Source organism: Moschus berezovskii, chromosome 4 (genome assembly GCF_049115385.1).
Source record: "Moschus berezovskii isolate FMDL1 chromosome 4, NW_MosBer_1.0, whole genome shotgun sequence".
NCBI lineage: Eukaryota > Metazoa > Chordata > Mammalia > Artiodactyla > Moschidae > Moschus > Moschus berezovskii.
Genome location: NC_142463.1, coordinates 93032271 through 93058766, shown reverse-complemented (window position 1 = coordinate 93058766; position 26496 = coordinate 93032271). Strand labels below are relative to the sequence as shown.

The window sequence follows — 26496 nt, the reverse complement described above, 5'->3', positions numbered from 1 at the left end:
TGAAATACGAAGTGTTTAATTTAGGTTGTAATAATGACACTGCGAAAACCTGCATGATCAATTCAAATATATCATGAAAATGCTCCATGCCTAGGAATCAGATAAGGGGTATATTCATATGCTCCCATTCAAATAGAACTTGCCCAGAAGAATAGCTCAGTAAAATGACTTCTTTAATAAAATTTAAAAGTGAAATCCAATAAATAGCTTCAGAAAATAAATATTATGGCTTAGAGAACAGCTTGTTATCCTGAATTATGGTTAGGAGAGGGAGATTATAGACATTTGTGATAAAATAATTAAAGTGACTACAATGTAGGAGCAGCAGCTTGTCAGGGAGAACTGAGGGGACAGTGGCCATAAAGTGTGTGCCAGGAGGGACCCTTCACTGACCAGGACCCAGTCAGATGCCTAGGAGATAAGAGTGGTCTTTTCCTCTTTCTTCCCCTTGTCCTAGGATTCTGTCAGAAGCAGTGAGAGGTCATCAGAAACTTTTGTCAATTATAAAGCATTAGGGTCCCCATGGCTGCACTGGCATCCATTATGAAACACAGGGTAGCATAGGAGTTAAAAACAATTACTAGAGGGACCAGAGGAATGAAGAAAAATGCAGCATAATTTTAACTGAACAGGTAAAAAGAATTTCTGTTCACACTGGACCTAAATGGTACAGTCTATAAAAATGCTGAGTGTTTCTTTCCTTCTGACCCATAAAATGGCAAATTTGCAGAGGATCGTTTTCAGCGGGCTATAAAGAATTAATCTATTTTGTATCTGATGATCTTTTGTTTAGCAGCCTATGGTTTATGGTTATGGAATACCATCTTTTAACTATAAGATGATATATTCCAAGTCAAGCAAACTAGAGCTAATAGGATTATATACCTAATTATCTTTATATACATATAATTGTAAACTTAAATATTTAAGTAGCTCCACGTGCACCGAGCACAGCTTCTTTCATACCATTATCTGGTACACCCTTTGTTTAGGTCTTAGTCTTTACACAGGTCATAAACAGGCTAGTCAGTCATTCAGAACACCACAAAAAAACTGTTCCAAGTCTGACAGCCTCTTGTTCTGATAACAAGCAAACTGAGCAGAGAGGCCGCAACTGCTCTAGCTCTAACGTCCGGTTGGCTACACGTGGGTAAAGACAGTTCCCGTGTACTTGTGGGAAACCACTACATCTTCTCATTGTAGCAAGACATCTGCCCAAATTGTAGCTACTCCTTCCCCTTGCTCCTCTGAAACACAAAGAAAGCCAAAGGACCCATCAGTAGGCACCTCAGTGGGTCCACGTTTTACTATGTAGATCAGACTACTACAGGTCTCTAACATTTCTCCAACAGAAATACTTAACCAGCAGAGCACACTTCCTCTATAGATGACTTTTCTAACTTGCACACTTCCCTGAGTTTCTGTTCCAAGCCCAGGGCAGTCTGTCTTCTGACTCCTCCTGGTCTGTAAACACCCACCCCATGAGCAGCCCTCATGGAGGGAAACGCGGCATCTCTCTCCGTGTGCTGGAAAGAATTTGAGGACAACTGCATACTCACCAATTTGGCAGTTTTAGTTGGTGAAGGAGGACCTTAAAAAAAATGAGCCACATTTTAAAAACAGAGGAAGGATTCCCAGACTACAAATACTGCTAATGTTTATGAAAAAACTAGCTTCGACTTTTAGTAGGCTAGTATATCATGTCCAACATGTTCTACGTGCCAGGCATTATACATACATTTCATTTTTTATGACAATCCTAAGGCATACATGTTTTTGCCATTTTATAATGTAAAGCAAGATTCAAATAGATTAACATTACTTTCTTGTACTGTGGAATCAACCAGCAACGAGGCAGGAAACTGACATTCAACCTGTTTGACACAGAACCCTAGACACATCTGTTGGAACTCTGGATAACTCTCCAGCCCCCACAAAGAGATCTGCACTTACTCTGAGCACATTATCACCCAGAGAAGAAACAAAAACAGTTCAAAGAAATGAGAATCGAAGTTAAATTGTTCATTTGCCTCAAAAATGAAAACTAATAGCCAGTGAGATACATGTGAAGGGCTAAATTTTATTCTTTAAAATACTAGTCATTCATTGGTATGGATTTAAGAAAGCCCGTTAAAATATAACTTTTTGATTAGTCCTTGGAATTGCATTATGTCTGGGAGCAGTTCAAGTCAGTTGATGACCTTGGAAAATAAAATTATATTTCTCTCACATGAGCACTGTGGAGTTTAATTAACATTTACTGACAGATATTAAAGCTTAAGATAAAAGCTTTACGAGCACAAGCTATCATGACTGCTTTTACAGAACAGATTAACACATCATCCAACATTTTTACTTATTCACAGAGATGCTAGCTCTTTCAAAACATCCTTGGTACATTACAGAGGTCCAGATGAAGTACCACAGATTGAAAGAGTCCATTTCTATTACTGCCATCAACAGAGAAAATAAAATTAAGAGGCTATATTTCATGTGAAGTAGGACAATGCTATGACTCTGTCTAATCGTTAAAGTTATAAATCAGATTTTAAAAAGAACACAGAGGGAAAGAAATCCATAATGGACACAAATGAAACCACTAATAACTAAAAAAAAAAAAAAAAAACCTGCTACAAAAGATACTGCTTATGGAAGCAGTCAGACAGAACTTAAGGAAAATAATCACCAGTTAAGTCTTCTGGGAAAGAGATATTCTGACCTGGAAGGAAGGACAATTCACAGATATAAATGCATGAACAATGATGACTTTTCCTTGTGCTTTTACTCACCTCCTCTTAAGATAAGTAATGGTACATCTGCACCTACTGGAAACTGCTTTAGCACCTCTACCACTTGGAGATGTGTTAAATTCTGCACATTTTGATGGTAAATCTCCTTAATTATATCCCCTTTCTGTAGGCCTTGACACCACTGACTATCCAATATCATTTTCACCTTCTGTCCAGTTGGGCTGTCAGCAATTGCAAACCCAAAGCCTTTAGGGCCCTTGATCAGAGGGATAGTCACTAGCTCTGGCTGGGAGCTGCTTGACGATGCCATAGATGCTCTCTGTTCACTCAGATCTGATGCTCCATTAAAACGATCACTGATCAAGCTGTGTCCCGATTTTCCATTCTGGTCCAGCACCACGGCTCCTGACTTAAAATCCTGAGTATTCATGCAAGTCTCTCCTTTAGTTAATGACTGTCCATTGATCACAGGAGTAGCAGCAACAATGTCCACAACAGGATCTTCATTGTCATCAGGAAGCGGATACCCACGACATAGAGTGAGGTTTACATACTGATTGACAGGTACCAATTGAAACATCTGGACAACATCTGCATGGGTGTGACCAAGGACACAGTTGCCATTGATGTCTACAATAACATCACCTGGTAAAACATAAATCACATTAAAAATGTTAAAGCCATCAAATAAATTGATCTTTTGTTGGGGGAGATAAAAATAACTGAAATTTAGCATCTAAATTTGATTTCTGGAAACCTCTTACTGTTCATTAACTACTGAAAAAATAGATTTTGAACACTGACATGTCATTCTCCCTTCGGTGACTCCTCCCTAAAAAGAATATATAAACGTGTGTGTGTGTGTGTGACTCTTTGCGATCCCATGGACTGCCTGTCAGGCTTCTCTGTCCATGGAATTCTCCAGGCAAGAATTTTGGAATGGGTTGCCATTTCCTACTCCAGGGGGTCTTTCCAACCCAGTGACTGAACCCATGTCTCCTGCAATGGCAGGTGGATTCTTTACCACTTGAGCCACCTGGGAAGCCATATAAATGTATGCTTAGTGGCAAACAGTTACAACCTCAGGCTCAAGTGAATCTTAAAAAAAAAAATTCATATTATCCTTGTAAGTATATCCTCTGAGTAACACCTAAGTGGGCACACAAAGCTAGGTACACTGCAGTAGGTGTTCAGTACATAGACAAGCGGTGCACAACTCCACTGGCTACTTATACAAACAGACAAAACAGACATTCTTTAAATACATCTTATTTCATGATTTTTAAGTAGCCATTGATTACAATGTACTTAAAAATTCATTGTAGTTTGAACCATTGTTCAAGGTTAAAGATTAGAATAATAACTTATGAATGTATTTTCTTTTCACACCTTTCTTTTTTGGAGAGACTTTCAACTTAGTGCAATTTAGTTTTATCAAAAGGAGAAATAAGCAATAAAAAAATTCAATACAAGTAAAGAATATATTATTTAAGAAGCTGAAAATTCAGCTGAATTAATCCTTATAAAAGCTGGTTTTACTTTCTTGATTTTACATCATTACGACCACATTGGTTGTAGGATCTTTGCCACTTGTGTATTTTTTTTAAATGCAGTTTTGATTTTTTAAATTTGTCCTCTGATGTCTCATCCATTTGCTGCTTTTATTTGAATATGATTATTTAAAAGGTTATTGCCAAATAAAGGTGCTTCAATTTGTTCTGATTGTATGAAGGCTTTAAAAAATCAATATGAACGCTCTTTAAAAACAAATGTTGCTGTTGCTACTGCTGCTGCTAAGTCACTTCAGTCGTGTCTGACTCTGTGCGACCCCAGAGACAGCAGCCCACCAGGCTCCCCCATCCCTGGGATTCTCCAGGCAAGAACACTGGAGTGGGTTGCCATTTCCTTCTCCAATGCATGAAAGTGAAAAGCGAAAGTGAAGTCGCCCAGTCGTGTCCGACTCTTAGGGACCCCAGGGACTGCAGCCTACCAGGCTCCTCCGTCAATGGAATTTTACAGGCAAGAGTACTAGCCTGTGGAAATTCATTTCAAAATTCAAGAAGATAAAGACATTAATTAGAAACAAAGCTTTGACTTTTCCTCCCCTAGTCAAATTTCTCTGAATTTTTATGGAAGTATCATATTGCTTTACAAATTAATAACACCTTTCAGTTCAGTTCAGTCGCTCAGTCGTGTCCAACTCTTTGCGACCCCATGAATCGCAGCATACCAGGCCTCCCTGTCCATCACCAACTCCCGGAGTTAATAACACCTTTAGACAAATCTAAATCTTCATCATAAAATCCTGACAGCATATACAATAGTTTTGAGATGTGTTTTATGGACAAAAATATTTAAAAAGTAAAAACTGAGGACTTAGGACAAAACCTTAATTTTAATCTCCAGAGTTTGTTGATTTTATAAAGTTAGAAATTTAGAAAAAGTTAAAAAAATTAAAAATTAGAAAAATAATTTTCTTTATAAATATAACTTTTAATTAGTTTAAGTTTTCTAGCTTAAATTTCTATCACCTAATTTGGGAAGCATAATATGAGAGATTCCATGTTCTAACTGAAAATAAGTTGATACCTGCCATCAAAAGTAATATGACAATTGAATCATCCAAATGGAGAATGTATTTACACATAGTATGTGAAATAACAGAGAATTAGAAAAGCCTAGCAAATAGTGCTTCTGCCTCCAATGCGGAGACCTGGGTTCGATCCCTGGGTCGGGAAGATCCCCTGGAGAAGGAAACGGTAACCCACTCCAGTATTCTTGCCTGGAGAATCCCATGGATGGAGAACCCTGGTAGGCTACAGTCCACGGGGTCGCATAGAGTCGGACACGACTGAGCGATGGAACAGAACAGAACAGCAAATAGTGTAAGAAGCAACCTCAGTGGATTATTAAAATCTTTCTGGAAAAAAAGTATTTAAACCTTCCTCATAATCAGTAACTAGTCTTAAACTTCCTTTAACCTATAGCCACAAACAATCGCGCACATAAAAACATGTAACAATCACCAAGTAAAGATGTTGAGAAAACTATATAAAAGACAAATTTATACAGCTCTGTAAAAATAATAACCTGATTGTCTATAATTCTTTTATTCCCATTTTTTCTTTTCCTTCTTTTTGTATTCTTTTTTCTTTTTTTAGCTTTATTGTCTATAATTGTTAACATAGTGGCTTAACTTTACTAATAGCCACTAAGAAAGCAAAAAACAAAGGAAAAGGGTCCAACCTGGTGAAAAAATGTGGGATATACCAATTTGTTCAGTATCACTGTAAACATCACAATGAATCACTTTTCAAAAAAGATTACGGGTAAATGTTAAATAACTCCAAAAGTACCCTACATAATCAGAGAAAATCAGACAATCAAATAATTTTCTGAGATGGTTAATAAATCCTTAGCTTAGTATAGCCAAAGGGTTATCTCAAACTATACAACTACTCAAAATATTAATAAATGACCCTCCCTCAAAACTACCATGTACTTAATTTAGAAGATAAACTATTTTAATATAGGAATCTACCTCTTGGTTGTATAATTTCTCTCTCTCTCTCTACACACACACACACACATATACAAACACAAAATACAGTATGATAATATACTTATATAGCTATCATATATTTGATATATATGTTTTATATATATACATATATAAAATATTTTCACTATAATTTTTGTTATATTATCACAACTCTTTAAGTACTTTTTTAAAAAAATTTTTTGCCATGTCATGTGACACATGTGGGATCTTAGTTCCCCAACCAGCGATGGAACTCGTGCCCCCTGCAGTGGAAGTAGAGTCTTAAACATTGGACCGCCAGGGAAGACCCCTTTTAAGTGTTTCTGAAAAACCTGTTACCTGGTGCAATTTTCCCATCCTGAGCTGCAGGACCATCTTTCAGCACGTTTTTCACTTGTAGGAACTCATCAGGCCTATCCCCACCAATAATGGTAAAACCAAATCCCATTGTGCTTTTTTTCAATGACGCTCGAACAAGGATGCCTTTTAGCTGGGATGGATCTCGAGTGAAGTGCGATTTTTCTGTATCTGCACAAAAATGAGAAGCAAGAATAATTACAGTGAATATACTCCTCAAAGCTAATTTCCAAGATAATCTATATAATTTAAATACAGCAAACCATAACAGAAAGAAAAGAAGAGAGAATCCAATTTTATCAAATAGTTGGAATTTAAATTCATGTATTAAATCACTGGGAAAAAAACTTAGCTAATGAATCACTTCTCTTTTATAGGACTCTTCTATTTCATTTGAAAGGTATAAAAACATATTTCACCTCCTTCTCATTGCCTTGTCTGTACTTACTTTTTCTAATCGCAAAGAGTCCTTTAGATAGAAGTCAGAATGACACACATGAAGGATAACCTTTATTATTAAAATCCTGAAAGCCTTGGGCACTCCCTCAGATGTATATTTCATTTGAATAAGCAGCTACTGGAGCTCTATGTAGAAAACACTATACTAGGAAGATGAAGGCAACTTTCACAAACTTATAAAAGAGAATACATTGAGAACTTTTTATAACCCATGACTCAGGCTTTCTGCAGCCTTTAACTTCTATCTGATGAGTGGAGTGAACCCCTGCACTAAGTAAATAGCTTCATGCTTCTTTCCCTTATACCTGTGTTTAGTGGAAACTTCAGGAAGACAAAAAGCACAGTTCTACTGAAAAGCCTATTTTTAGAGGTTTCCTCAGATGATCCTAGCACTAAAAGTGATCCACATTTGCAAGTAATACCTGTCTTCTCTTTCCCAGAAAGTCTGCTCCACCTGGCTGCCATTAGGGCACTTATGAAAACTGTGGGGATCAAACTGTACAGATTCATAACTTAAAAAGCACTGTTTAAGTTAGCTTTTCAAAATATGGTTTAAATTTTTCTGACAAATCTCTTTTTTAACAGCTTTATTGAGACATAATCCACATATGACAGAATTATACAAGCCAATGACCTGGTAACCATCACCACAACCTAACTTTAGCACAGTTTCTCTCTCCCCAAACACACACCAAAGAAATCTGGGTGCTGATTAGCAGTCACTTCTCATTTCTCCCTAACCTGGCCTCACATCCTAACCTCAATCATTAGGCCACTTTCTGTCTATAGACGTGCCCAATCTGGACATTTAATATAAACGGAATTATATAATACGTGGTCTTTTGAATGGTTTATTTCACTTAGCATAATTTTTTGAGGTTCATCTGTGTTGTAGCATGTACTTTATTCTTTTTATTACCAAATAATATTTCACTATACAGATATATCACATTTTATTTACTCACTGATTTGTTGGCATGTTTATACTTTTTGGATATTATGAGTAAAGTTGCTGTGAACACTAATGTACAAGATTTTGTGTAGGCAAATACGTTCATTCCTTTTAGGTACATACTGGGAATGGAAATGTAGCAGTTACCATGAGCATATTAATATTATAACTATTTAATGTTCTGAAGGATTGCCAAACTTTTCCAAAGTGGCTGCATCATTTTACATTGCACCACCAATGCATGAGGGTTCTGACTGCTTCACATCCTTGCCAGCACTTGTCACTGTCTGCTTTTTTTTTTAGTTACAGCCATCCTAGTAGGCATAGAGTGGTCTCTCACTGTGGTTTTGATGCTCATTTCCCTAATGACTCAAATTCACAAGGCTGACTTGCTTCATATTGAGACCACACTAATATCAAGCCCAGAGTTATCTTTGTGTGTCTGCTGCTGCCCCTTTTAGCATGCATTAAAGCTTACTGGGTTTCAGAAAAGAGCAGTCCTTAGGGCTGCTCCGTATGGTTGCATGGCTTGTGCCGTATGCACACGGCTACTGCAGCAGTAGGGCTGTCCTGGAAATATTGACAAAGGCAGGTTTGGGCCAGGAGTAGGTCTGCTTTCTTTGCTATGTTCTTCCCAGATTTACTGATCTCTTATAAATACAAGCACTTGACATTTAAAAAAAAAAAAGTCAGCTATTTCGGGCTTCTTCTCATGGCTACCTATCCTTGCAATGTCATTTCTTGTTTCTACTATGCTCTGGTCATTCATATCTATTCTCTGACCCCTGGACCACCATTTCATGCTGCTATGATTTTATATATCCTGTTCCATCCACTCGGTATGCCATCTTGCTCCTCTAAAATTTTTATCTGCCTGATTTAGTTCTTACTGACACTTGAAGACCCAGTTCAAATATATGTCCTCTGTTTGAAAGTCCCCCTGCCCCTCAACTTCCTCCTTTAAAGCAAAGGCAATTAAAAACAATGAAAACTATCATTTTTTGGCCACCATGTGCCAGACATGTATGTGTAAGCACTTTACATGTATTAACTTGCATACTCAGAACCACCTTAAGAGGTAGGTACTACTACCATTCATATTTTGTATTAATAGATGAGAAAACTAACATTTAAAAAACTCATCCAAGGTTACACAGCTGGGATTCAACCTTGCTCCATCTCCCTGTACATTTAACTACTAACACAGGATGGCATCTATCAGCCTATATTATAACCATTGGTTTCCTGTTTTAGACTATAAACTTAAAGGGTAAGACCTGTCTTACTCTTAATCATTTTTTAATACCAGGTACCAAGGAAAGCACTGGGCATATAGAAGGTGCTCAAAAATATGTATTGATATAAAAATATTTGATAAATGTAAAACTTAAGGGAAGGGTCTACGTTTTTGAAGAGGGGCGATAAGAAAAAGCTGTTTCATCAGCAGCTGAGTGAAGAATCTCCCAGATTATGGTGATCTACCTCTCATTAACGACGCAGAAGAGGGGCAATGAGGAGGGGTGAGCGGGCTGGAACACCCTGGACATCTTTCACAGAACACACATGGCTAGGCTCATCAAACTCTCAGGACCTATGCATTTTAAAAATGTTCCTCAAATGATTCTGATATTACTAATACCCTATTATCCCAGTTGAGAATCAATGATGTAGGCAAACCATAGAGTGGATTTGCTTAGGATCTGTTCATATCGGTTAATAAAGAATCCTGAACGGTCCCTGATGTTAAATCTAAGCAATTAACTTGGGAGAAGCTCATAATGAATCAAAGATCTAATAGTGACTTGGCCTTAAACATTAGAAAACAATCCAATTTACAAATTAAAACCTTGCACCCATAACAAACTTATTCAATCCCTTCTCCCAACAATTTCACACTTTCTAGATAAGCAGCAAGAGAAAAAAAATCTCAACATTTTCAAAATGGCTAGATGTTTTTATTAAGATGATCCATATCTTTACAATGATAAAAATTAGACAGTCTCTGTTGATTTTCAAAGCCCCAGCAATTCAAAGTTCAAACTCACTTTTATTATTTCAGCATATAAATGTCACAAGTTATTCTCAGAAGACAGAGGTAAAAGTTCTACCTGGTTTTGCAGATCCAGTATCAGTCTGTCCTAACTGCTTTTTCCTTTTGGCTTCCTCCACTGGATTTTCAAACTGGGTTTTCTGGTTAAGGTGACTATAAAATGCAGACAAATATGCATTTCAGTTTAATATGAAAGAGTTACATATTTTAAAACAGACTCTCGTATCATTCCATCATCACACGTTAAGGGACAAACACGTATCCTTATGCTCTGGAACCCAGAGATGCTGACAAGTCATGGAGGAAGGGCTTTTCAGCAGCTACAGAATGACCCACAGAAGATGCCTAGAAGTCAAAGTTGCTGAAATGTTTCATACAGCTTCTCTATAATCGTTTCTAATATTGCTAACAACAGTTTTCAAAACTATAAATGAAGCCCTCATATATGATATAGCTAGAACTATTGGCAATTAATCAGTTAAGTTTTTTTTTTAAGGCAGTTAATAGCAGTAGGGTTTTCAGTTTCTCTGAAGTGAAGCAGCCGTGAAGACACTTATGAAGAAATCTGAGTACAGACGTCTTCTAGAATTTTACTATTATTTTTCCAAATGACTCACCCACATCAATTTACATCAAAAAAGCAAAATGACTTGCTTTTATCAAACTGTTATTACAGACCAACTCTTTTATAGTTAAATTTGTTCAAAATTATATAATAACTAATTACATAATTGTAAGTTCAACTCTTTTTGACAATTTAGGAACAATCATAACTAACTCTTTGAAAGCATTAAAGTCTGTGGTGGAAATCACAAAAGTATGAGGAGACGAGAGGCAGGCCATTAGATGACAGTATGTAATACACTATGGTAAGAGTATGTTTTACAGAAGGAACTGAACATTGGTTATTCTGGCAAGCCAGTTAACTGTAAGTTGATTAAGAATGCAACTGCTATACGAAAGATGTTTAAGACTGCAAATACAGAAACAAGAGGGAATTATATTCTAGTACTTCTACACTACAAATACATTGCAGCCAATTGAAATTCATTTTCCAGCAGAATCCATTTTAAAAAGTGACATTACTAAATATCAACAATTAAACATTAAATCATGAGAATTTCTGATTATGACTGTCTTTAGATAAGCTGGATATTACAAAATCTATACATAAATAGTCACACAACTTAGATATTTTCTTTGTCACTTGTGACCATTAATGGGGATGGAGGAGGGGTCGACAGGGAGGGGAAAAAAAACCCTTACAGCAAGGTATGCTAGCTTCCGAGTATGCTTCTCTATGCCTTTTAGGCTTCTAGTGGATTATTAACCCTGCAACAGATGTAGGTATTCAGTTTCAGAGCTCTAAATATAGCAAGTTCTACGTGACATTCTTTGGGTTCTGATTTCACTAAAACTCAAGTATGCTTCTGCTTCTTACTATGAGGAAGGACCTTATCAGCTGAGTTAACTGTTTAACCTTCCATGAAAATGAATATCTTTGGTGTTAAGTTAGGTCCCATTTTTAAAGTTATTTATTACATACTGATAATTTACGTATTCTTGAAAAAACAAAACTAGAAACTGACACTTCGAAAAGAATAAACCTATTCAGTAAGAACCTTGGCTTACTTGATCGTCATCAGTTAGAATGACTCACTTTGCCGCCCAGGCATTAATGCATAAAAAGGAGTAATTTATATTTATACTCTTTGTAATGTGTGGGAGAAGAGAGTAGAAGAATGCAAATGAGTAATCCTTTTCTTGAAAAGTCTTTGACAAAAGAGTGTAAGGTTTTAGAAAAAAGAGTAATTGCCTCTGTCACCTTAGACTACCCAGGTTAAAAAGCCAACCAAAAACAAAACAGTAAAAACATTCTCCTTTTCCTTTAGTTGCTTATTCCCATAGTATTATTAACAAGTAACAAATTTTGTTTTCTGTAAAACTAGCTATGGGGACAGAAGGGAACATAATAGATTATCAGAAAAAGTAAAGAAGAGTAGCAAACAAGCCTGATTAAATAGATAATATATAATTTGAAATTTCAGCTGTATTAAAATTTTGTGTAAATATATGAATTTTAAGAATTCATCTCAACAAATAAAATCATTATCCTTCATGAAAAGTTAAGATATAAAAAGCAGATGTATATTTTGACTGTGTCACCAAACTGTAGGAAGGCAATTAAAGAATACATTAAGGCAACATTTCTAAAGATATGAGCATTCTTATGGAAGGCCTGCCATTAAATTTGGGGAACAATTTTATTTCCAAAAATAAATTAATCCATTTCAGAATCTCATTTTCTAAAATAAATGCTTACCCCCAAAACCTGCCATTGCAGTTGGTGTTACTACTATAAGGCTCTTGCCAAGAGCAATCATTGCACCATCTGGTTTGACAAACTAAGAGAGCCAGAGAGTAGCCATTCAAGTAACAGCTTTTTATCTCCATCAGTAAACTCACTGCAGATTACTATAGTTGAGATTCAAAGCCTAACTAATCTGGGAATCAAGCCACACTTCAGAACTCGGCTGATTCCATACTAATGTGCATCTTGAGTACAGCCTGCTCTTTCTTAATCTAATAAATTACCCTCCAGTAAAATGAGCTCGTCTGGGAACTATCATACAAAATCAGATCGCTGCCACTGCTGTTGCTTCTAATCAGGCTGTTTCACATGCCTCCATGACAGCTGGGAGCAGGTCACTTCAGGACTGCCCTAAAGTTGCTTCAGTATTAGTACATCCTTGTTTAATGAGAACCAGATCATTTAGTGCAAGATTTTATAACAGGCAAATGAATTTCACCTCTTGACCATGCATTCAAATTTGTTGGAATGGATACTAAGAGAATGAGAATCATTATCTCAGAAATGTTCAGCAGTGTTAATGGCAAATAATAGTTGATGGAAGCCCAATTTGAACAGACTAACTATTAGGGGGAAATTTACCACAAATTCTTTTCCGCTAGCTTTCAAATATTCCTTTGATTTGAAAATTTATTTTTCTTTTAACTAAATATACTTTAGAAAAAAGTTACAAAAGAGCTACTGTATACGTCTCACATCATTGTATCAGAAAGATATGAAATAAAATTAACATATCTTTCAATGGAACTGTTAAGTTATAGATCTAAGGGTCAAACTGAGTTATTTTTCTTAGGGTATAAGCTAGACTTTAAGAAATCATTCCAAAAATCTCTCTAAGCACAGTGACTCAAGTAACAGCCTACACACTAGTATAAGAACTAGCATTATAACAGGAATCAGTTACTCACTTTAGGGAAGTGACATTCATTTATGCCAACAAATGATGAAAAACTAATTAGCAATCATAAAAATAGAAGATGCTCATGTTCACCATTTTTCCAGGTAATAATATTTTCCCTTCACTACCTTGGCAGATGGTGCAGACTCCTACTTCCCAAGTTAATAGTAACCTCTCTGATGTAACTATTTGCCTGGTAGTAGATGAGGTCAAAATTCTATCTATATCATCTGGAAAGAAAGCAATCCCAATGATCATAACAATGTAGCAATTAGATAAATGAAGAAAAGGGAAAGAAAAATCAGAAGTTGATGTTATCCTACTTTCTCTGGCTAACATAGGCAGGTGTTTGATCCTCTATTCCAACACAGATTTATGTTTAAATTTAACTATAACAGCTATGTCAGAAGCAACTTTCACCTCCAAAAAGAAAACTAAGTGTTCCTTGATTAACTCCTTAAAAAAGAGAACAGCTGTAATCATGTACTTCAAAACTTTGGATCACTATGATACAATGCCCTTAAAGTCCTTTCATTGCCTTCAGAATCACGCAGGTGTGGTGCCAAAAGTGACCTTACTAGTTCACCTTTAGTTTTCTATCCACTACTTCTCTTTCAAGAGGCCATAGTAGTACTGATGACATCTCCAGCTGTTACTCATCTGAGCAACTTCCCCTTGGCTCTCTATACTTACTTCAAAGCCAACTTCTAGGGAGCACAGACTCAATGAAGTAAATGCCCACTGTCCCTACTTTCTCATTCCCCTGGTGGCAAAACCTGAAAGCGGGATTGCAGAAGCCTAAGGTACTTCATTCATTCCCTAAAATTGTGCAATGAAAGGGAAACATTTTGGGAAAGCATAAACTGAGGTAACAAACTTACTCTACATAGTACGTCCCATATTGAGGGTCCTCTATTTTCTCCCAGCCGTAAGGAAGTTCTGCAAATTGAAAAAAAAAAAAGAAGAATTGAGCAAAATGCCAGTTTCAAAACCAACAAGAAAAGAATTTACCAAGTGAATTCCTGTCTTTTATTTCATTACACTGATATTTGGGAGACAGTAAGGTAAGAACTCACTTTCAAAATACAAACACAGTTTGACTTGAGTGGCTTCTTCAATAACTAGTAAATGTGTCAGCAAGTAATTAGAAGCAGAGAACAAAAGACAACATTAAATTCAAAGGTGTTTATTCAAATCATGAGTCATAAAAATGCTAGGTATTTAAAAAATCACCTGGTATAGTTACTTCATTTAAATAGCTTTATAGCACTGATGGGAGACACATCCTTCAAGCCAATAACAAGCAGCAGCTACTCGTTAATTTTTTCACTATGATGCAAAGGAATTGTCAATTATTTGTTATCACATTCTAACCCACTTCTCCCCCAGGAAAGTCCAGTCTTGGATTTAAACCATTTCAAGTGGGTAATTTAGATTTGCTTACAATCTAAGAAAATACCTACTTTCTCTTGAAATAACAAGATCTAAGTGTCTGAAGGAAAACTGCACAGTGCCTTGTGTAGAATCTCTATTTGTGTATGGTCACAAAGAACTATCTTACATAGAATTATTATGTATTATTACAAGTAAAATGACCAATAAAATATAACCAGAGAAATTAAAGGTAGTTGAATTTCTGATAGCTAAAAAAAAAAAAATTCTGGTCTTTTCAAGATAAACTGACCCTGTCAAGAAAGAATCCTCTTTCCCTCCCACTCTGTCTGTTTTCCAAGGTAAGGCTGCTGAAGAATCTTTTTATTAGTCAGACACGGTTTAAGCTGGCAGGAGTGTTCCTAGCAGGTGGTTTTTATTGCTATCAATTATACACAGGAGCTCAGCAAGAAGGAAGTTTTTAAAAAATCTACAGTTGTACTCTTATGATGACCACTGTTTGATTTTCAATTTCTTGTAGACTGTGTTTCTGCTATACTGAAACACAGAGACATGTGCATACATATACAAATGACACATGCTAGGCAGCAAACAGGCTTAGAAAATGTCAAAGAACCTATTAATTTCATATCATTAAGCTGCAGTACAATGTATCCACTTTGTAAGAAAAAATCCCATTGAACCTGATAAACAGTACAGACCATTACGCTCTAATAAAAAGTATTATTCCACATCCAGGACAAAGGAAGAGAATAGATGACCAACATCTGAATGAAAAGCTCTGAATCATCTCCACCCCTTTTTCTCCAGCATAGTTCTCTGCCTATGTATATAATATTAACTGCTGGTTTTGAAGTCTGGTGAGCTTTTGCGGTTTTCCTTTGAAAAAATCTGGTTGAAACGTCGAGATGGAAAAGATGAGAATAGATGACCAACAAAGGTCCGTCTAGTCAAGGCTATGGTTTTTCCCGTGGTCATGTATGGATGTGAGAGTTGGACTGTGAAGAAGGCTGATCGCCAAAGAATTGATGCTTTTGAACTGTGGTGCTGGAGAAGACTCTTGAGAGTCCCTTGGACTGCAAGGAGATCCAACCAGTCCATTCTAAAGGAGATTGATCCTGGGTGTTCATTGGAAGGACTGATGCTAAAGCTGAAACTGCAATACTTTGGCCACCTCATGCGACGAGTTGACTCACTGGAAAAGGCTCTGATGCTAGGAAAGGTTGGGGGTGGGAGGAGAAGGGGACGACAGAGAATGAGATGGCTGGATGGCATCACCGATCTGTGGACATGAGTTTGAGTGAACTCCGGGAGATGGTGATGGACAGGGAGGCCTGGCGTGCTGTGATTCATGGGGTTGCGGAGAGTCGGACACGACTGAGCGACTGAATTGAACTGAACTGAACTGAACTACTATGTGAAAACAGAGCAAAACAACTGAGAAGAACTGGGATATACTTCAGTTCACTTTGATCCTCCACAGCTACAAGGCAAACAATCATCAATTAAGCACAATATTTTATGACTCATGTGAGCAGAAAAAAGAACAAAGAGCACCACCCATCACCCAGTTCCACAAGGGTTAAGTTGCAACCACTGCATCCTGAAAGTAATTCGGGATGAAAAATGAAACAGGATGAGGCACTCTGTGCTTTGGATAAACGGATCTTAGATAATTAGCTGCATTATTGAAGGAAGAATTTCAATGACCCCAGTGACTTTTCTTCCCATACACAGAAAAGTACTAAGACCATTAACTTGAGATATCTATCGTTCTTCGTGATTAGCAGTAATCTTTTATTAAAATGCATGCTTGACTACATAGATATTCTAACCAAAAAATTCATATACATCCTGGCTCCTCTCCTAGCTCTTGGAACAGATCCTCGGAGGTACTGAGTAACTGTCTCCTGGGGCATGGTCCTTGGTTAGACCCTAAATAAGAAAGCTCACAACTCTCATTCATGTTGTGTGTTTTTCTTCAAGTTAATACCAAGCAACTGCTACATGAATAAAAGTATTTGTTGGATTGTATGAATAATGAAACGGTGAAAAATGCTCTATAATAATATTACCAAAGCAATATCATGGAGACTTTCCTATGAGAGAGAGATAACTCAATTGTGCCATGTAAGGATGAATTCTACAATGGTACCACACCTGGATTTATGCTCTGTAAGAATTTTGGAGAATTTAAGCAACTATAAATTCAAGGGATTAGCTTAAAAAGCAGAGACATTACTTTGCCAACAAAGGTCTGTCTAGTCAAAGCTATGGTTTTTCCAGTAGTCATGTATGGATGTGAGAGTTGGACTATAAAGAAAGCTGAGTGCTGAAGAACTGATGCTTTTGAACTGTGGTGCTGGAGAAGACTCTTGAGAGTCCCTTGGACACCACGGAGATCCAACCAATCCATTCTAAAGGAAATCAGTCCTGAATATTCATTGGAAGGACTGATGCTGCAAGTTGAAACTCCAACACTTTGGCCACCTGATGCAAAGAACTGACTCAACTGAAAAGACTCTGATGCTGGGAAAGATTGAGGACAGGAGGAGAAGGGGATGACAGAGGATGAGATGGTTGAATGGCATCACTAACTCAATGGACATGAGTTTGAGTAGACTCCGGGAGCTGGTGATGGACAGAGAGGCCTGGTGTGCTGCAGTCCATGGGGTCGCAAAGTCGGACACAACTGAGCGACTGAACTGAACTGAATTAAGGAACTAATGAGATAGTTGAAATATTCCATTTGCTCCCTGAAAAATTCACTAAGAAGGATGTATTAATGCCTAATAAGAATAAAAGATCAACATAAATATATTTCAGTGTTAATGTGGAAGTTGAGTCAGCATTTTAGTTAGCACTTAAAGAAGCAACTAACAGATAAAGTACAGTCCTTTGTTTAGGAGAGTAAACAAATTGGTAATTTATCTTCTGGATTACTCTTAGCAATCACTTTAAACCTTCACATGTGATAACATCAGAAAGGTTTTTGCATGGTAGATTCATGCAGTTAAAGAAGTGATTATTACTTGCCCACTTAAACCAAAGGTAATAAAACCTAGACTAAAATATCTAGCAATTTTCTTTCCTTTTTTCCCCTTTCTTCCTCCTCTTCCTCCCCTCTCCTTCCTTATGCAAAAATAAAAATTAGAAACATAGTTCTTGACATTAAGGAGTTCATAGTCAAAAAGTGAAGACAGAAAAGAGAAACAATATAATGAAATAGAAAGTGTGAAGGTGTTAGCTGCTCAGTTGTGTCCAACTCTGCAACCCCATGCCTGCCAGGCTTCTCTATCCATGGGATTTTCCAGGCAAGAATGCTGGTCTGGGTTTCCATTTCCTTCTCCAGGGGATCTTCCCAACCCAGGAATCGAACCTGGGTCTCCTGCATTGCAAACAGACTCTTTACTGTCTGAGCTATCAGGGAAGCATAATAATGAAACAAACAAGCTTTTGAGGGAGTGCTGAGGAACAACACCAATTGCTTGGTAAAACAGTTACCAGAAAAGTATTCTAGAAGATGGTGACATATGAGCAGTCTTAAAGAAAGAGTTGGGATTGGTGAGAGGGAGGCCATTTCACTGATCAAAGAGCACTGAGGGATTAAAAATGGCTGGCATTTTCAGTAATTACAAATAATTTGATAGGACTAGAGTGATGTATACATGCCAGGGGCTTGTCTTATAATAGGAACCAAAACACATTTCTGGAGTGCTGGGTTAAGGAGTTTGGCCTTTATTTTGATAATGATGAAACTGATTAAACTGGACTGTGACATGATTAAATTATATTTGGGGAAGTTATGGGTAACAGTAATAAGAAATGAAATAGATGGAGAGGAGTGAAAATAAAGGCAGGTAAATAAGAAAGTCATTAACAGCCTAGATAAGAAATTATAAAGGCTGGAGCTAAGGCACTGGTAGTGGGAATATAGAGAAAGAATGGATAATAGAGACAAGCAAGTTGAAGCAACAGAACTTAATGACTAGCATGAAGATTGTCAGGGGGAGGAGGTCAAGATGATACCCAGGTTAATGGCTGTTTAAGCATAAATATGATACATTATAAAATATTTATTGGATACCTATGGAAACAGCTGTGAGAAGAGGAAAGAAGTGTTAATTTGGATTTAGAGGCCCTTAGGAGACAGATATCTGGAGGAGGAAATGGCAACCCACTCCAGTATTCTTGCCTGGAGAATCCCATGGAGAGAGGAGCCTAGCGGGCTACAGTCCATGGGGTGGCAAAGAGCTGGACATGACTGAAGTGACTGAGACAGCACAGGAGACAGATAATAAGAAAAAAAAAATGATGAGCACCACTGGACACTTAGGAGATGGCATATTTTTTAAAGTCAGAATTGATAGAACTTGATACTTAGCTGCAATGAAGAAGATAGGGTGAAGAAAAAGTTGAGGATGATAATCAGTTTCAGGTTCACAGAACTGGGAGGATGTAAGGTCAGTTGGGGATGGCAGGAAGTGCAAGCATACAAAAGATTTAACTCAGTGTAGAAGGCGTTGCATTTGAGGGGCTATGCAACATCCTTGTAGAGATACCTAACAATTTCTTGGAAATATGAACCTGGTCAAAAAAGAAACAGAGGAAGATAAAAGATCTGGGAGACACTGCAATTAAAGCTGTGGCAGTGGACAAAATTACTAAGGGAAGTCGTGAATAGAAAAGATGGAGAATAGAAGCTTAGGAGCATTAACAATTTAAGGAGCAGAGTAAGAAAGAATAGGGAATGGAGTCAAGACAGACGAGGAGAGCATGGTCAACACGAACAGATGCTTCATAAAGCTGTCAGGACTGGAGAGAAGGGCTAAAAAGAGTCCACTAAATCTGGCAATCAGGCAGGTGGTTACGGGTAACATTAAGAAAAGCAGTTTCACTAGAAAGGTAGAGGGCAAAATTCAGCATGCTGTAGTATTAAAGAGTAAGTTGTGGAGTCCTTCAGAAATAGCCTTCTTGTTTTGTTTTGGAAACTCAGCTGTTAAAAAAAAAAAAGCAGTTTGAGAATTCTGGAGGAAAAGATAGGAAAGACCTAACCATATTTTCCTATTTTAAAAGCTAAAGCACCCCCCCCCCCCGCCCCGCCAAAAGTTGACTCAAAAAGCAAAACTATTTCTGGCATATCAAGCCGCTGATTAGTTCTAAGCCCCATGAACTTATCATTCCTCTTCTCCAAATAGCATTCTTCTTATTTAAATACATAAATTATAATTGTTTTCTCATTGTGGAGCTCTATTCAACTGATAATTTTCTTTTACCATTCTCTAAACTCTATAAAAGTATCAACATGAACACATTTTAGTAAAAATGTCTTTAGTAAAAAATTTAATCTTTCTTTCATCATAAGAGAAAAGTAGTGAGTTGAAAGTAAAATGGATTCCTGATGTTGAATTTTTAAGATAACCATTTAATTAACACATTAATTATTTTGACTGGAAGACAAACATGTACACTCATTAAACCATCAGATATGGTATAAAAACACAGGTTATGAATAGCAGAAGATTGGGGAGAAAGGGGCAAGTTTTAGGAACTGTAAAGTTTTTCTAGATCTTAAATGTTCAGCAGAAGGCAAACAATATCTTAAACTATAAAAACTTACATTTAACATAATGTTATTACTATCCTCTTTACTAGCATCTACTCTGTGCAAGGTACTATGGAGACTACAATGTGAGTTAGATATAGTCTATTCTGCAAATAGCTTATTGTGGGGCTATTTCTCCCCTATTCAGGGAAGAGACCAAGTATATAGCAAATGTGGTAATGACTGGCTGGGCATAAAACAAACAGGCTCCAGGTTCCAAATTTTGAGGTCCCCAAAGGGAAATACAGGTTACTATGTAGCTCAGTTGGTAAAGAATCTGACTGCAATGCAGGAGACCCAGGTTCAATTCCTGGGATGAGAAGATCCCCTGGAGAAGGAAATGGCAACCCATTCCAGTAATCTTGCCTGGAGAATCCCATGGACAAAGGAGCTTGGCAGGCTACAGTCTATGGGATCGCAAGAGTCGGACACGACTTAGCAACTAAACTGCCACCACAGGGAAACAGAGGTGATGTTGCAAAGGCATATCCAGTAATAGGGTGGGCAAGTAACTCTTGGATTAAAACGCTTTGAACATCCCTGGAATACTGAGTGCCATTTTGGTTGCTCTATCTTAAGAACTGAAGCGGTTTGCCATTCCCTTCTCCAGTGGACCATGTTCTGTCAGACCTCTCCACCATGACCCATCCATCTTGGGTGGCCCCATACGGCATGGCTTAGTTTCAGTGAGTTAGACAAGCTGTGGTCCATGTGATCAGACTGGCTAGTTGTCTGTGATCATGAGTGCAGAAGAAATGATGCTTTTGAACTGTGGTGTTAGAGAAGACTCTTGAGAGTCCCTTGGACTGCAAGGAGATTCAATCATTCCATCCTAAAGGAAATCAGTCCTGGGTGTTCATTGAAAGGACTGATGTTAAAGCTGAAACTCCCAATATTTTTGCCACCTGATGTGAAGAACTGACTCATTTGAGAAGACCGTGATGCTGGGAGAGACTGAAGGCAGGAGAAGGGGATGACAGAGGATGAGATGGTTAGATGGCATCACCGACTCGATGGACATGAGTTTGGGTAAACTGGGAGTTGGTGATGGACAGGGAGGCCTGGTATGCTGCGGTTCCGGGGTTGCAAAGAGTTGGACACAACTGAGCGACGGAACTAAACCGATCTTAAGAACGATACAATTAAGATCACCATGTAATGTATTCTCCACTTTTGAGAGTGAAAGGAGACACTATTATTGATTACACTGAGACAATAAGAATAAGAAGGATTAGTCTTTCACCTACCAAACATACAGTCACCCATAATGCAAAGAGCTTTAGGGGAGCACACTTTTGCAAAGAATCATTTTCAATTTCCTGAACCCCTCTACTTCGTTCTCCAAGGAAGAAAGAATGTCTTATTTGACACGTGAGTTTTAGAGAATGAATTCAATGTGTTTGGCTCAGGGACTTTTGGGTCCTCTTGCGGTTTCAGATGCTAGCCTGCCTGCAGAGAAGGTGCTATCTGGTCTTTTGCCATATCTGCCTTGTGGGAGGAGCCAAACAACTGAACACAGAGGCTGGAGATTGAGTGTTTAAGTCTCCCTCTGGTAGGGGTAAAATATTAGTAAGCCCAATATAGGTATGGCGCTAAAGCCACGTTCACTCATCAGATGGTATTCTAATCTCATCTTTGATTCCTATGTCTTATTTCTCTATTGACTCCTCACTAATGGATGAAGATAGATTTTTTCTTTTCTTTTCCTGGCCATGAGCCATGTGGGATCCCAACCTGCCACACCAGGGATTGAACGCTTGCCCTCTGCATTGGAAGTGTGGAGTCTTAACCACTGGGCCACCAGGGAAGTCCCAAGACAGAATTATTATTTTTTGCTTCCCCCAGAACCCTAAGGAGATTAAACATTATTTTCAAGAAGGATGCCTGAAGGATACAGTGGCTCCTTTCCTTTTTTTTCCCTTCTTTTCCTCCTCCTTTCCTTCCAAACATTTAAGTCTCAACTGAAGGGATATATAGATAAGACAGAATTACTGCTCTTACAGAGTATAGGTATTTAGTAACAATGCAATGTTGGAGGTGCTGCAATAGAAACATGCTGTGCACAGAGGCAAGAACACCTAATTCTGACCTGGAAGAGAACAACGGAGGAGGCTACAAAAATTATACATTTGAGCTTAAAAGGATAAACAGATACAAGCCAAGTGGACACAGGGAACAAAGTTGGTTCCTGGCATAAGAAATGGGCCTGTGGCAAAGATAAAAATATGTCATATTTATGGTATGAAAATACTTTGAGAAAGAAATAAAGAATACAGTTCAGTTATGAAAAGTCCTCAATACTTTCCCAAGGAGTCGAGACTTTATTTATTCTGCTGACAGTAGGGAGCCATTAACTAAAATGGCCATTAACCTGAGCAAGGGAGAGGTATGAAGGCAGTTATATTTTAGAAAGATTAATGGATAATATAGCTAAACTTTTTTGATCATGTAGTCTTATCAATAAAAAAATCTGACCATGTACTTCCAAGAGATTTACATATTCATGTACACAGATATACTAATCTATTGACATATACATAATAAAGCATATACAAAATGGACATGTAAAAAGAAGATAAAGACTAAATAAACAAGTATCCCAATTTTACCTCAACGAGGTTGAAAAGAGCTCTTATGAGGTGTATGAGAAATGTCAGCTCTGCCATTTTCTGTTACCTGGGCTTGCATATCTGTATTACCTTTACTCACCAGTGTCTGTAGAAATCCTTTGAAGCCACATTTTAATTTGTGCAAATTAAAAACCATGTAACAAGGTCTATAAATCCACTTAACTGTGCACAAGTAAACTGAAAAACTTTACAGGGCTCCTGCCAAAAGCAAAGGAGTCGCCTTCATTCTTCCTTTAAGACGCTGAGCAGTGTACATGATAATCTGACAAACAGAATGAAGTAGAATACCACTGCCAATCTGTATGTAAAATGGTAGAGAAGTTTATTTTTTCCCTATAAAACCATGATACTGACATTTTCTTCCTGTACCCAAACAGTTGGAACGCCACATTTTACAGACCACGGCATAAAAGATACATTGGAGGAGAACTGTAGGATAAAAAGACCAGAATAATCCAAATGTGAGGTAGTTAGAGGAAGGGAGAGGATGATATTAAAAAAAAAAAAAAAGCATGAATAGAGAATAGGGACACAGGGACCTACATGAAAAAGCAAACATAGCAAAATGATCATTATAATACATGTATTCACTGAAAAACTCAGTTTTTCTATATGTTGGGAAATTTTCATAATAATATATTGCCAAAATGTAGAAAAAAGAAAGAACAGCAGGGATTGGAAACTATATAGGGGGCAGAGCAAGAGGAGAAGCAGCCGCAAATATGACTCAAAGGATTTTGCCCAGATGATTATAAGGATGGTACCTAAGAGAGAAAGCAAAATGTGGGGACTGCGGGAGAAAAGATGCTAAATTCAGTTTTAAATATGTTTCTCAGAAGTGCCAGTAGGGCAATCAAGAAGAAAGTCTCAAAAGTAGTAGGAAATACAGAAACAGGATTCAGAACAGAGGACAACACTCGAGATTTAGATGAGGAGACTCGTGACAGCAAGTCGATAGTTAAGGCTACGAAAATAAATACATTCTACAAGGGAAGACAGGAGAAGGCAGAGAACTGGATTGAAGCCATCAGTTGGTAGGAAATGAATGAAAGGGTGAAAGGGTTAGTCGCTCAGTCATGTCCGACTCTTTGCAACCCAATGGACTGTAGCCAGCAGGTTCTTCTGTCCATGGAATTCTCCAGGCAAGAATACTGGAGTAGGTTGCCGTTCCCTTCTCCAGGGGATCTTTCTGACCCAGGAATCAAACCTGGGTCTCCCGCCTTGCAGGCAGATTCTTTATCATCTAAGCCACCAAGGAAGCCCTAGAAAAAGAAAAGGAATGGAGCCTGGCAAAAGAGACATTCTGAAAAGACTAAAACCACATTCATAATCTTTAAAAAGTCCAATTCTATAATATTACATATTCTAGATTACCTTCACAATGGCCGATTTCACCTTAAGAAACTTACTGTGAAAAGCCTTAGGGAAGGACAAGGGAAGTGTGTTATAAAAAGTTATTTTAAACATTATTTGAGGTATAATTTCTTTTCACCACAATGCACAGAACTTAAGTGCTCATGCAATGATTAAAATATCAATTTACATGCTTGTTCAAGTACAAAGAATGAGCTTTGGCAACTGCAGGTGCCTATATAACCATCACTCCAAACAAGATGGATAGGATGTCCATCATTCCAGAGAATTTATTTCAATTCACCATTCTCCCCTCCTTCCCCATCATTTCCTGACTTCTATAGATTAATATAGATTAATTTTCATGTTCTCAGACTTTAAATAATGGATAATTGAGTACCCATTCTTTTGTATCTGGCTTCTTTCATTCAACATGTTTCTGAGGTTCATCCATATTGTTGAATGTTATCGACAGCTTTTTCTTTGTATTGATGAGTACTATTTCATTGCACGAATAAACCACAAACTGTTTATCCATTATCCTGTTGAATATTTGGGATGTTTTGAGGTTGGAACTATTATGAATAAGGCTGTCATTATCATTCAGGTGAAGTCTTCGGGGGAATATTATGTTTTCATTTTTCTTGATATAACACCTCATAGGAAAGTGCCAAAATTTCTCCAGTGTTTACATAATTTTACATCCCTACCAACATGTACAAATCTATATGCTCTACAATCTCACCAAAGTTTTGTATTTCAGCGTATTTGACTTCAGCCCTTCTAGAGGGTGTGAATAAATCATAGAGACAATTAATGATAAGCACATTTTTAATTTTTTTTTTAAATTGTGGTATAGTTGATGTACATACCTCTTCATGTTCTTATTAGGTATTCCCTGTCTTTTGTAAACCATCTGTTCAAATTCTTTGGCCATTTTAAAAAGCAACTTTATTGAGGTATAATTTATACATCATATAAAACTCCACTGTTTTAAAAAATGTAACATTCATTGACTTTAATAATTTACTGAGTTTTGCAGCTTTCTACCACAATCCAGTTTCAGAAAATTTCCATGACCCCAATATGGTTCCTTGTGCTGCGTGCTCAGTCGCTCAGTCATATCCAACTCTTGCCACCCCGTGGACTGTAGCCCACCAGGCTCCTGAGTCCATGAAATCTTTCAGGCAAGAATATTGGAGTGAGTTGCCAATTCTTACTCCAGGGGATCTTCCCGACACAGGTATCGAACCTGAGTCTCTTGAGTCTCCTACACTGGTAGGCAGATTCATTACCACTGTGCCATCCAGGAAGCCTATCCCTTGTGCTATTTACAATTAATCTCTATCCCCTTCCTTAGCCCTGGATAACCACTCATCTGCTTCAGCTCTATAGATTTGCCTGTTATAGACATTTCATATGAATGAAATCATGCAATAGCTAATCTTTTGTGTCTAGTTTCTTTCACTTGGCATAACATTTTTTGAGGTTCATTCATGTCATAGTATACACAGTATTTACTTTCTTTTTCTTGCTGAATAATATTCCATTCATTGTTTGATGGACAACTGAGTTGTTTCCACATTTTAGCTATCAGGAATAGTGCTACTATGAAAATTTACATTCAAGTGCTTGTGTGGACATACATTTTCATTCCTTGTGGATAGATATCTAGGAGTGGAAATGTTAGGTGATACAGCAATTTATATTTAACCTTTCAAGAAGCTGCCAAACTCTTCAAAGCAGTTGTACTATTTTACATTCTGCCCAGAAATATGCAACAGTTATAGTTTTTCTCCATCTTTGCTAATCTTAAAGTCCTGAAGATACCCTCCTGTATTTTATTCTAAAAGCTTTAGGCTTCTAGCTATTGTGACTAGATCACTGAGCCATCTGAAATTAATTTTTGTATATGGAGTAAAGGTATAGTTGAAGTTCATTTCTCCTTCTGAATAGCCAGTTGTTTCAGTACCATTTGTTAGAGATTTTCCTCCTCTCGTTGAACTGACTTGGCACTTAGGCTGCAAATTAAGTGATCACATATGTGTGCATCTATTTCTGGATTCTCTCACCCTGTTCCACTGATCCATTTGTCTATCCTATGGACAGATAACACTCTTGATTACTGTAGCTTTACA

General features: G+C 37.4%; 1 protein-coding gene across 4 annotated transcripts in view; it reads right to left on the bottom strand.

Moving 5' to 3' along the window:
* MAGI3 (membrane associated guanylate kinase, WW and PDZ domain containing 3) overlaps positions 1-26496 on the bottom strand; it is a 263400-nt gene that overhangs the window by 46002 nt on the left and 190902 nt on the right. For all 4 annotated transcript variants that reach the window (XM_055402961.2, XM_055402962.2, XM_055402964.2 and 1 more), the window contains exons 7-11: positions 14260-14317; positions 10168-10262; positions 6631-6819; positions 2790-3395; positions 1560-1591 (exon numbers count right to left, since the gene is read on the bottom strand). In XM_055402961.2, coding sequence (XP_055258936.2) covers positions 1560-1591; positions 2790-3395; positions 6631-6819; positions 10168-10262; positions 14260-14317 — 980 coding nt within the window. The remainder of the gene's footprint in view (positions 1-1559; positions 1592-2789; positions 3396-6630; positions 6820-10167; positions 10263-14259; positions 14318-26496) is intronic.